The sequence below is a fragment of the Crotalus tigris genome, unplaced genomic scaffold (assembly GCF_016545835.1).
Source record: "Crotalus tigris isolate CLP2741 ecotype Arizona unplaced genomic scaffold, ASM1654583v1 scf7180000018650.477379, whole genome shotgun sequence".
Lineage (NCBI taxonomy): Eukaryota > Metazoa > Chordata > Lepidosauria > Squamata > Viperidae > Crotalus > Crotalus tigris.
Window position 1 is genome coordinate 440,741 of NW_024097124.1, and position 13,472 is coordinate 454,212.

Below are 13,472 nucleotides of genomic sequence, written 5' to 3' on the forward strand. Positions count from 1 at the left end.
ACCTGTGGTACTTTGGCACCTGGCAGGTGGTAAGCGACCATTCTAGAAAAGTGGTAGCGGGGGAGGGGAATGAGCTGAACTGGTGGCAGCACTGCACAAGCCTGAATGAGAGATGGCTGGAGCTGCAGGGCTGTCAGGGCTCAGCAGAAGTGCCAGGATCAGTGCCACTTTCCAGCTGATTGGCACTTCGGGACTGTCAGGGCTCAGCGGAAGTGCCAGGATCAGCGCCAGGCTCCAGCTGGAGCTCGGCGCTGATCCTGGCGCTTCTGCTGAGCCCTGAAGAAGCACCAATCAGCTGGAATGTTGCAGCATCTCCAGGGTCTTGTGATTTACATTCAGATGCTTGGCAACTGATTCATATTTATGACGGTCACAGTGTCCTAGGATCATGTGAAGTGACCAAAACCTGCTGCAACCACCCAGCAGACAGGGGAAATAAAAACCAAACACCTCCCCACCCCACCCCTGCTGCCAATCCTCAAAGAAATGCTCATAACAATGAAAATCTTGGACAGGAGGAAGAGCGCTGCCAAGTGGGCAGGCAGGTGTCTTGCTCGACTGTGGTTTGGGGGGCACTTTTTGCAGTGCCATTGTAACTTCGAACAGTCACTAAGCAAACTGTTGTAAGTGGAGGACTACCTGTACTTTATCATTTTTTTCCTTTTTTTGGGGTCAAATTTTTGACACCTTGCTAGGCGACTGGTGGTACTTGGATATTGCCATATCCTAAAAGTGGTACAATGGGTGAAAAGATTGAAAAGCCCTGGACTGAAGACCTTTAAGATCCATTCCAACTCTGTTATTCTGTTATTCAGATTTCCAAATTCCCTGCCTGGAGCTCTGAAACAGTTGTTTTCATTGCTTCTGTTGGATATTTGGCTAGTTGGCCAGTGGTGATAATAATGATAATCTAATAATTATTCTGTCCTAGTTGGAGTTTAAGTACCGTTGGGTTCTAGGTCAAGCAGGAGCTAAAGTTTAAATGTGAAACAAAGGAAGGTTCTGTTCTGAAACAAAGGAAGCCAAAATCAAGGATAGCAAATATTAAATTTTATAAGGCAAACCAGAGAAAACCAAAGCAGGCTCTGATTAGGCCAGTTCTATGCACTGTGGCACGATGGGCCCATTGTTCAAGTTTGTCCAGATCTTTTTGGATCCTGAGCTTGTCTTCTGGGGTGTTGGCTACTCATGCCAGTTTGGTGTCATTTGCAAATTTGATGAGTCCCCCTTCTATTCCTTCATCTAAGTCAGTGGTTCTCAACCTGTGGGTCAGGACCCCATTTGGGGTCGAATGACCATTTCACGGGGGTCGCCAAACAATGCAGTCCGCCATTTTTCCCCCTTTTCCTTAGCTGTGCTACTCCCTTTTATTCTATTGGCTTTTGAAAGCCAATAGAATAGACTCTCTTGAATAGAGTCTAATTCTATTGGCTTTCAAAAGCCAATAGGAATTGTCCAGGCTGTCTCTGCCCTGCTGAGCCCGCCAAAAGTCCCATTCTGCAAACGGTGCTGCACCAGTTGAGTAGTCCTTGACTTACGACTGGTTGAGTAGTCCTCGACTTACGACCGGTTGGGGGTCGCGGCATTAAAAAGGTTGAGAACCACTGATCTAAGTCATTTATGAAGATATTGAAGAGTACTGGGCATAACACAGAACCTTGCGGTACTTCAGTGCTTAATTAAAGAAGAGTAAATAGCTTATTGATTTTTCCAGAAGGAGAGAATAATTTTACTGAGACTTTAGAGCCAGGAGGTATACAGTAGATATCCTGAGGTTGGAGAGATGCAAACCAAACGGTATCATTTTGCACTAGTTTCCAGAGCAGGGAACATGCCAGTTCTTCTTCTTCTTTTTAAACAGGTTTTATTAATTTTTCAAATTTTTACATCCAAATGCTTAGGAAGCAGCATGGTGATAGGGTAATCAATAGTCCAATAACAAAATCATTCATGTGTATCTCAGGTTACATCAATAAAGATTCCCTCTCTAGTTCCCTTAAATATTATATCATGTTCATATTAATACATTTCTAACTGAAGCTCAATCAATCAATACATTTATCAATGACATTTTACTTATACATATCCAAGTCCTGTATTTAAGTTTTACTTAATTCCAACTGCCATGTTCCAATTTTGCCTTTTATAATCAATGTTTAAATTTGGATAACCTTAATTTCCCTAATTTCATTATAAAATACTTAACATAACTAGAATAGACATGTTGTTCCAAAATTTACCTTCTTTGTTCACAAATATACTCTATTTCATTTACTAGCAAAATATCTTCCATCATCACAAATGTATTTCCATCTAACAATTAAAATTATAATCTAACAATTACCGTAAATGCTGGCGTACAAGGCGACCCGGCGTATAAGAGGACCCCCGTCTTTATAGCCGGGCCGCATTCCTAGAACGTCGTCTTATACGCCAGAAACTACCAGTATTTCCGGCGTATAAGACGACTTGGCGTATAAGACGACCCCCGTCTTTAGCGCTGATTTCAGCGCTCGCGGAAGTCGCCTTATACGTCGGCATTTACGGTAATTTTAATTTCATAATCCTGGATATTAAACCAATCACTCCAAAAAGCTACTTAGCTCATTAAGTGAATTTTTAAATCCCATTTTAAAATCTAACTCTGGCTTTCTTTTTGTGCCAGGTAGGCTTCCATACAGTGCCTTTGAATCCACTGATGTGTCTCCCTTCATTCCCACATATGTTATTTGAACCAAGGGAGAACATCCAGTTATCAATTTTCCAAAGGAACTGGCCCCTTTGTAATAATTGGGGTTGTTGCACTAATAGTTCAAATCTCCATGTTTGGTTTGGAATGTTTGTCATCAGTTCAGTCTGGTCCTCTTGTTCTTCTTCCAATTTCGTCTGAGTAAAGTAGCAAGTCATACCCGGTGTTGTAGTTATTGTTTGGTTAGCTAAATTGTCTAAGTTCTCAATGTGGTATGTTTGTTGATTAGTTCCTGTTGCTTTTGGAGTTATAGATACTGTATTTAAAGTCAGTGTTGGATTATCAAAATTCTTATAGGTTGTGAATGTTGTTGTTCCTCTTCTGTTGTTTTTTTGGCTTGTAAATTGATCATCTGGAGTCTGGGGTTCGCTTTGTAGTTTTATGAAAACATCCTCGGCTTTCACTTTTGAGTTGATTAGCTCAGTAGCTTCAAGAATGTTTTCAAGGATAAGTTTATAGTTGAGTTGTGGGTAGAATTCCTCCGTTTCCATGGTGGTTAGAGATAGTCCTTTAGTGGAGGCTATGTTTAGTAAGAGTGAGCCAATGTTCACCTCCACACTTTCTAAAAATTGTTTTCACCAACTAGTTGTTTCCAATTCTTATCTTTTGGATAATGTGAAGGACAAATCAAGGGAGTCAATAGGCACAATTGAAAAAAAGAAAAGAAATTCAGTTGCTATGCCAAGTTTCACCACAAGATGTCCCCAGCAGACCACAAAATCTTTCCCCAAATGCTTAGCTTTTTTATTTTTCAGTTAAAAAAAGCAGAAAAAAAGATATTTTCCAAAATTAATAGTTTAGGTAAATGATAGGTCTCTATAATAAGAAGTTTTGGGACCCCAAGATATCCGCAGAACAGAAAACCAGTTAACTAGTTGTTAAAGTTAGTTATTCTTTTCATTTCTTTCCAAAGCTTAAATTCCTAAGTATGCAAATACCGCTGAATTGAGAGTGGGGAAAAAGTTTCAAAGAGCTTTCACAGAAAGGTAGTTAGGGTAAAGAGAGAGATACGGAAGCGTCTCACTCAGATCTTCCACGGTGCTTCATTGAGCTTAGAAGTGCTTTTGGCTTTCAGCTGGTGCAGCTAGATGATTGGCCATGTTGATGGCCGATCTTTCTTCCGTTGATCCAAAGGAGCTCTCTCAGCTCAAGTGGGAGGGCTACCGCCCTTCCACGCTCAGGCAAGGGTCCTCCTCAGCTTTGGTCACCTCTCCAGGGCAACTTTCGACCCTTTCCAGAGTCTTTCGATGGAAAGAAACCAGTCGGTGAGGAGGGAACTCTCTTCGTACATCCAAAGGGACCACAATCCGGAAACGGAAGCCAGAACATGCCAGTTCTGAAAGCAATTTCTTTGTAATGCTCTTCTGGAGAGCTCTCTGTCTGAGAGGTCTTGGTGCCCTCTGAGCTTGGCTGTTTTCTTGCAGATATTTCATGAGCCCAACTAGATAACATCATCAGTGCTAGTCATTTTGCATATCCTGAAGAAGAAAAATTGAAATCTAGAATAAGGATACTGATCATTTGTATCATATTAAGATCAAATTTAAATTAGCTGTGTTTTTTTTAACTTAATTATGGGCTTTTCCTCAATTTTTTTTTCTTATTTCAGAATTCTTCCCAACCATGTTTTGAAAGCAATGTATATGCATACATTTACTTTGTGGTCTTTATTATATTTGGATCCTTCTTCATGCTGAACCTCTTCATTGGTGTGGTTATCGACAATTTTAACCAGCAAAGAAAAAAGATAAGTATCTATCATAAATAGACAACCAAGACTCACAAAGACAAACAGTTACAAACTCTTTCAAGTGTATCCAATGACAGTTTGTCGGTGTTGCGTTTTATGCAAGATATAGGAAATATGGCAATTGAATATAGTTCTGGAAAGGATTCATATAGAAAGAGAATAATTCTCAACAACTAACCTTTCTTGCTCTCATTTTATATACGGGTTGTCCTTAATTTACAACCACAATTAAGCTCAAAATTTCTGTTGCTAAGTTAGACATTTGTTAAATGGGTTTTGCCCCATTTTATAACCTTTCTTGCAGTGAATCACTGCAGTCATTAAGTTAGTATCATGGTTGTTAAATGAATCAGGCTTCCCCCTTCACTTTGCTTGTCAGAAGGTTGCAAAAGGGGATCACGTGACCCCGGGACACTGCAACCGTCATAAGTACGAGTCAGTTGGAAAAATGAGAATTTACCAACTGACCAGATTATAATTACTAAAATTTTAAAGTGTGCAGAAATGGATAGACTAACATTAGAAATGAAAGAAAAAGATGATTCAATTTATTTTAGAACTTGGGAAAATTTTTATCAATGGTTAGAGACACGTTAGAACTTGAAGGATTCAATATTTTAGAATAGATGACTGATTTTTAATCGAGTTCTAACTAACATTTGGATGATATGATTATTTTTCCTGATTTACTGATTTTCATTTGTTACTTTGATTGTTAGGATTTTTTGAGATTTTATTAGTAGTGTTTACTTAATAGATCAACGTATTTGTTTACTAATTGTTTTTAATATATTATAGTCTAAGCTTTGGTAAAAATGGTTGAATATGATATTTACTCATTATTATGATCCCAACGGTAGCTTGTTTGTTGAAATATGTGATTGTACCTATCCTTATTTTACCCTAATTCCTTATTCCCTTCCCCCTCCCCTTTCCTTCCACCCCTCCCTTTACCATACCTATACTGTTCCTATTTTTCCTCATCTATATAACCTTAATAAAATTTTGTTAAAAAAAAATGAGTACGAGTCAGTTGCCAAGCGTCTGAATTTTGATCATGTGATCACGGGGATGCCTAAGTCATTTTTTCCTGTGCTGTTGTAACTTTGAATGGTTGCCAAAGGAACTGTTGTAAGTCAACAGTGCCTTATCACTGTACAGTCTGTACAGTTAGAAAGTTCTGCGGAAAGACCAGTTGTGTTAATCTTTTGCGGCAAAATGAATATGAGGTTTTGAGGCACCAGGCTATTAGAACTGCCTCAAAGAACAGGATCGTCTTATTTCCATAGCTTGTGCCAGCAAAACCTTCTGCCCAGGCATGGCTCTTTTGATGATCGCTTCCTTAATTCATGCAGCCTGTAGGTGTCCAGAGGTGCTCCTGGCCTGGTTTCTTAGTAACCACCATAAATAGTTCATTTACTGGCAGTAGTTTGGATAGTACATTTATTCTCTAATCCTTTGGGCCATACAGTCAATCAGATGACATGCCCTAAAAATCCAAGCAGAAGTCATATTTTAATTTAGAGTCTGTCTTTGTTTCATGAGAGTCACAAAGTAAATTAAGCCGCTCCGAGCAACAGGAGTAGCTACAAGTCATCTTGACTTCTAGAAGAAAAAAACAATAAAATGACTTTATGGAGTGCACAAAGGGATTATAAGAAAAAGTATTCATTTAAAGAACCACAAAGTCCCGTTCTTATTCTATCATAATTATGACTAACATTTTAGGGCTTTAGATAATCGCACCCAAATTCAGGAACTTTTTTCAGTTAAATTAAAGAGTATATTTGAGAAGATTGCTCATCCACCCATCTTTAACACCAAGTCAATAAATATTCAAATCGTACAGAGCTTTGCCTGTTAAAGTTCTATTTATTGGTACTAGCTCTTTAGTTGGCTTTGGACAATTCTTGTGTTTTGAACAGAGATAAATAGATTCAGAAAAAAATATACTTTAGAAATTTAATAGCAATGTTATTATTCTCTTATACCTAGGTGGAGAACTCATCTTTTTGTCAGAGGATCAAAAGAAATATTATAATGCACTAAAAAAGCTTGGTACCAAGAAACCACATAAGACTATTCCACGACCTCTGGTAAGGCCCTTGCAAGCATCAATGCACTTGCATTATTACTAACTTGGAAAGATTTTTCAGAAATTTTAGTAAAGCCAAATATAAAACATTTTTTTCCTGCATGAGCCATGGTGGCACTGGAGTTAGAATGCAGAATTTGAGGCTGACTCTGCCAACTGTCAGAAGTTCGATCCTGATGGGGCTCAAGGCTGACTTCAGCCTTCTGTCCTTCCAAGGTCGGTAAAATGAGGATCCAGATTGTTGGGGGCAATAGGCTGTAAACCGCCTAGAGAGGGCTATAATTGGTATATAATTGCTATATCTATCTATCTATCTATCTATCTATCTATCTATCTATCTATCTATCTATCTATCTGAATGAATCTAAATGAGAACCCAGATGGTTGGGGGGCAACAGGCTGACTCTGTAAATCCCTTAGAGAGAGCTGTAAAGCACTGTGAAGCAGTATATATAAGTCTAGATGTTATTGCTATCTCTGTATCTCTGTATCTGTCTGTCTGTCTATCTATCTATCTATCTATCTATCTATCTATCTATCTATCTATCTATCTGTCTATCTATCTCTATCTCTATTTCTCTATCTCTATATCATCTGTCTATCTATATCTATCTATCTATCCATCCGTCCATCCATCCATCCATCCATCCATCCATCCATCCATCCATCTATCTATCTATCTATCTATCTATCTATCTATCTATCTATCTATCTATCTATCTATTTCTATCTCTATCTCTATTTCTCTATCTATCTATCTATCTATCTATCTATCTATCTATCTATCTATCTATCTATCTATCTATCATTCTGAATGAATCTAAATGACCCAGATTGTTGGGAGCAACAAGCTGACTCTGTCAACCACTTAGAGAGGGCTGTAAAGCACTGTGAAGCGGTATATAAGTGCTATTGCTACGATTCATATTATTAATCAACGGGTTACAAACAGATCAGGAGTTATGGCCATAATAAAACCTACATATCATGGTTATAACTCATGACCAACCCAATTTTACGACCTTCTTTTGGAGATCATTAAGCAAGTGCAGCAATTGTAAAGTCGCCACCATAGACATTAAGTGAACACTGCAGTCATTAAATGAGCAGTGTGGTCACTAAGTGACCTTATGGTTTGCTGCAGGCCAGTTTTGCTAAAAATGAAACAAATGTCAGTGTCCGTCAAAAGCATCACAAAATGTGATCGTAAAATGTTGTAAATGCAGGCCAATTGCCAAGCATCCGAAGAGCATCACATGATTGGGGTTGTCAGTACCAACAGTCGCTAAATGACCGGGTAACTAATTATATGCTTATAAAACTAAAGTAAACGTAGCAAAATTTTAAAGACTGTGCCAAAGTCAGCTCCGATTAGTTTGCAATAAATCTGCCACCTTGAATCATAGGGAAGTTGCTGAGATCACTGCCAGCTCACCTGCCTTCCATCTGCACCTGGTTAAAAGGAAAATACAAAAATGTCCTTCAGAATGACAGAATAACAGAGTTGGAAGGGGCCTTGGAGGTCTTCTAGTCCTTCCAGCAGCAACAGCAATAGAAGGATCTCCTTGAAGCCTTTCAAGTCTTCCCCAGGGTTCTCCCTCCCTTTCTGACTTCTTTGTTCTGTTAGATTCTCTTCGTGACTTTCAGATTGGGATAAATAATTATGGAAGGACTTGATGTAACTATTTGAACTACTTTGGAATCTTGGCACTAATACCTTCCTCCCTCCTTCCCTCCCTCCCTCCCTCTCTCCTTCCTTCCTTCCTTCCTTCCTTCCTTCCTTCCTTCCTCCCTTCCTTCCTCCCCCCTCCCTCCCTCCCTCCCCTTTATCTTTTTCTTCCTTCTCTCTCTTTTCCTCCCTTCCACCTTCTCTTTTCCTTCCTTCCTTCCTTCCTTCCTTCCTTCCTTCCTTCCTTCCTTCCTTCCTTCCTTCCTCCTTCCCTCCCTCCCTTCCCCTTATCTTTTTCTTCTTTCTCTCTTTTCCTCCCTCCCTCCTTTTTTCCTTCCTTCCTTCCTCCTTCCCTCCCTCCCTTCCCCTTATCTTTTTCTTCCTTCTCTCTCTTTTCCTCCCTCCCTGTTTTCTGCCCCTCCCTTTTTCCTCCCTCACTCCTTCTCTTTTCCTTCCTTCCTTCCTTCCTTCCTTCCTTCCTTCCTCCTTCCCTCCCTCCCCTTTATCTTTTTCTTCCTTCTCTCTTTTCCTCCCTCCCTCCTTCTCTTTTCATCCCTCCCTCCCTGTCTCTCCCTTTTTTCCTCCTTCCCTCCCTCTTTCTCTTTTCCTTCCTTCCTCCCTCCCTCCCTCCCCCTTATCTTTTCCTTCCTTCTTTCTCTCTTTTCTTCCCTCCCTCCTTCTCTTTTCCTTCCTCCCCCCTCTTTTCTGTCCCTCCCTTTTTTCCTCCCTCCCTCCTTCCCTTTTCCTTCCTCCCTCTCTTTTCCTCCTTCCCTCTCTCCCTCTCTTTTCTTCCCTCCATCCCTTCCTTCCATCCTCCCTCCCTCCCTCCCTCCCTCCCTCTCATTTCCTTCTCCCCCCCTCTTTTCCTCCCTCCCTTCCACAGAACCAGTTCCAAGGATTTCTTTTTGATATCGTAAACAAGCAAGCCTTTGAACTTTTCATTATAAGCCTTATCTTCCTGAACGTGCTGGTCATGGCTGTGGAATACGAAGATCAAGGCGTGGCTGCTGACCAACTTCTTGAAAAGATCAACTGTGCCTTTGTTGCCCTCTTCACTGGCGAGTGTTTAATGAAGCTCCTGGCTCTGAGGCTCTATTTCTTTAAAGACTCCTGGAACATATTTGATTTGGTGGTTGTAATTCTTTCAATAATTAGTAAGTAGGATTTTTGTTTGTTTTGTTTACAAGGTGATTGCCTGCCAATGCTAGCAAGCTCTAAGGCAAATAACATTTGGCACAGCATACTTATTTACAGTCATAAACTTCCGCTTCACATGTACAGGTGGTCCTCAACTTACGACCACAATGGAGCCCATCATTTCTGTTCTTCAGTGAGACATTGGTTAAGTGAATCTGGTTTTCCCTTTGGCTTTGCTTGTCAGAAGATCACAAAAGGTGGATCATGTGACCCAGGGACACTGAAACTGTCATAGGTACAAGTCAGTTACCAATTCCCTGAATTTTAATCACATGGCCACGGGGATGCTGCAGTGCTCGTAAGTGTGAAAAGTGTGGTCATAAGTCATTTTTTCCCCTAGTGCAACTTTGAACTATCATTAAACGAACTGTTGCAAGTCGAGACTACCTGTATAATGCAGACTTAGGAATGCACGGTTGCAAGAATTGGTTGTAAAATGTTGCACGGAAGAGAAATAATTCAGAATTTAGAAAATAGTAAACTGGCATAGCCTCAGCAAGCCTCAGGCAATGAATCTTTGGATCCTGTGTTTGTGCATGTGTGTGAATCACGTTTTTTAAAAAATAATCCATCAATTTGCTCTTTTGGGGCAGATCCCAACCACCATTACCCATCATTAAAATCTGTTTTTTTTATTTTATTTATTCATTCATTTATTTAAATTCATATGCTGCCTGTTATGTATTGAATATATATATAAATTGTGTCAATCCCTGCTAAAGTGAAACTAACTTAACTCCAACTGCTTGTGAAGCTAAAATGAAACTAACCTTTAGATGACCCTGAGTGTTAACTCCAACTGTTTTGGAGGGAAACTTTGAATATTCATATTTGGGTGGGTTTTTCAAGTATTGTGATTGGTTAAGGCCCTGTGGGCTCAGAGTATAAATTACAGGCAATTGCCTGTAGTTCTCCAGTTCTAGTTTGAGTCAATAAACATAATGTTGTAACTATGCTGGTCTTCTCCTTGACTACTGAAGCTATACAATACTGCCCGTCTCACTATCCACAGTGAATGAGTCTGGCTTGCAGTGCAATAACATCATAAAAATAAGAGCATTCAAAGAAATACAAAATCGGTTAAAAACTACAAAGAGCACAGACTAAACAGACATGTGGTCTGTTACTTCATGAGTGTCTCCATCAGGTCCCCAGAACAACCAGCAAAGAAGGAAGTTTCAATGCCCTTCTGGAAGGCCAAAGGGATGGGTAGGCCTCAATTTATGACTACAATTGAGCCCCAAATTTCCTTTGCCATGCAAGGTAGCTGTTCATTGAATTTTGCCCCGTTTTATGGCCACAATTGTTAAGTGAATCATTGGAGCTGTTAACTTAGCCGCGTGGTTGTAAAATGAATCTGGCTTCCCCATTGAGTTTGCTTGTCAGAAGGTTGTGACAAGTGATCACATGACCCCGGGACTCTGCGGCCATCATAAATACCAATGCCAAAGGTCTGAATTTTGATCACATGACCATTGGGATTGAAATGGGCATAAGGGTGAAAAACAGTCACAAGTCACTTATTTTAAAGCTCTCGCAACTTTGAGCCATTCCTAAACAAAAGGAATTCGCAATTCGAGGACCAGTACCGAAGAACAGAGTTTTATGTTAAATTGAAAGATATTGAAAAGAAGCCTGTTTTTGTTTTTTTTCCCCAGGCCTTGCCGCAACCCAGCTTTGGCAACGTCTCAATTTCCCGCCGACAATCTTGCGAGTCATTCGAGTGATCCGTGTTAGCCGCCTCCTGAGGCTGATCCGAGGCGCGAAGGGACTGCGCACCCTGCTTTTCGCCCTGTTGATGTCCCTTCCTGCTCTCACCAACATTGGTCTCCTCCTTTTCTTGATCATGTTCATTTATGCTATATTTGGCATGGCTAATTTCTCCTGCGCAAGTTGGGTACAAGGGATTGACAATATTTTCAACTTCCAGACCTTTGGCAATAGCATGCTTTGCCTCTTCCAGATAACCACCTCTGCCGGCTGGGATGAACTTCTTGGACCGATGATCACCCATCAGGACAACTATTCCTGTGCTCCGAACATTAACTCCATGCCCCAGAAGAACCCCTGCGTCAATAGCAAGCTGGCCATTGCCTATTTTGTCAGCTACATCATTATTTCGTTCCTGATTGTAGTTAACATGTACATCGCTGTCATCATTGAGAATTTGAATATTGCCACAGAAGAGAGCACAGAGCCACTAGGGGATGATGACTTTGAAATATTTTATGAGATCTGGGCAAAATTTGACCCCAAAGCAACCCAGTTCATTTCTTACTCAGCACTGTCTGACTTTGCAGATGCCCTGGCAGAACCTTTACGAATACCGAAACCAAATAGCCAGCAGTTGTTGTCCATGGACCTTCCGATAGTCAATGGGAATAAAATCCATTGTTTGGATATTTTGTTTGCTTTTACGAAAAGGGTACTAGGAGAAGCTGGAGAAATGGACTCGTTTGAGTCCCAAATAGAGGAAAAATATCCGGAGAAGATTGCCTATGAGCCTATTGTGACAACTCCCAAGAGAAAGCAGGATGAGTCTGCCATCGTAATTCAAAGAGCTTTTCGGATGCACCTCCACCATGTAGGAAAGAAAGCTTCTCAGGAACCCTGTGTAACTATCTCCTTGGAGAATATTCCAGAAGAAGAAAACCTATCTGTGTTCAGTCTGAGTGAAAATGAAGACATCCAGTCCAATAATTCTCAAAGCTTATCTTCAGTTGTCATTCCTCCATCCTACAGTAATGTGACTAACATCGCTTCTGACATTCAACAGGAGGAGTTCCCTGACAGTAATGGTAATACAAAGTGATATTACTCTCACTGATTTTTCTCTTGTCACAGCAGAGTTTTCCTGGAAACAGACAATAATAATAATAATTCATAAATAGTTAACTCAGGAGCTTTTCCATTAGTGTTTGTATAAACTCTTACAGATCCACAGTGGGAATTAAAGATTGCATTGGAGCAGAGTTCCCCAACCATCTATATTCCGGATGTTTTGTTCATTGCGATAATCTGAAAATTCTGGGAACCATATGTCATTTCTGCCCTAATGATTTATATAGTATCTTCTAGAATCAATCTGTGTTATGTCAAAGGACAGGCATTGTGTCATTTCAGTGATGGCTGGATGACACAATGAAAGGACTGGAGGCTAAAACATACAAAGAACGGTTGTAGGAATTGGATATGCCTAGTTTAATGAAGAAAATATCTAAGGGTGACATGGTAGCAGTATTCCACTATTTAAGGAGCTGTCAGAAAGAAGAGGGAATCAAGCTATTCTCCAAAGCACCTGAAGACAGGATAAGAAACAACAGATGGAAACTAATCAAGGAGAGAAGCAACCTAGAACTAAGAAGAAACTTCCTGACAGTTAGAACAATTAACCAATGGAACAACCTGCCTCCAGAAGCAGTGAATGCTCCAACACTGGAAGTTTTTAAGAAGAGACTGGACAGTCACTTGTCTGAAATGGTATAAGGTCTCCTGCTTGAGCAGGGGGTTGGACTAGATGACCTCCAAAGTCCTTCCAGCCCTGTTATTCTGTTCTTTCAGTTAAGACTTTTATAGAATGGTAATTTTCAAAATGCATCTGTGCAGAAGAATTGATATAGAATATAACAGATTGTGTGACAATTATTAATATAATTATTGTAAAACAATTCTGCTCTTGCATATTTCTACCCACCGGATGGTTCTTGCATGGATTCATGTAGCATAAGAAACGGGATTACAGTACTTACATCAGCATGAAAATGTATGAACATACACTAAAAATAGAAATAAAATATTTGTGTTGTAGAAATGTATTTTGTAATTAAGTGAAAAGAGAGTGGTTCATCTTTGAATGTTGAATTTTCCAGAACAGGAATTCATGATGCTCCAGATGCAGTTTGACTATATGAAAAATGAAATATCCTTTAGGAAAACCAGAATATTAAGAATAAAACCATAATAAGAGCTGCGCTAGCAGAGTGGTTAGAAAGCAGTATTGCAGGCTAATTCT

The 13,472-nt window shown here is 40.0% G+C and overlaps 1 protein-coding gene across 1 annotated transcript in view; it reads left to right on the forward strand.

Moving 5' to 3' along the window:
- Positions 1–12,677, forward strand: part of LOC120313374 (sodium channel protein type 5 subunit alpha-like) — a 69,247-nt gene extending 56,570 nt beyond the window's left edge. Inside the window, exons 15-18 of the mRNA XM_039355250.1 lie at positions 4,359–4,500; positions 6,495–6,595; positions 9,147–9,417; positions 11,119–12,677. Coding sequence (XP_039211184.1) covers positions 4,359–4,500; positions 6,495–6,595; positions 9,147–9,417; positions 11,119–12,272 — 1,668 coding nt within the window. The 3' untranslated portion in view covers positions 12,273–12,677. The remainder of the gene's footprint in view (positions 1–4,358; positions 4,501–6,494; positions 6,596–9,146; positions 9,418–11,118) is intronic.
- The last annotated feature ends 795 nt before the right edge of the window (positions 12,678–13,472 follow it).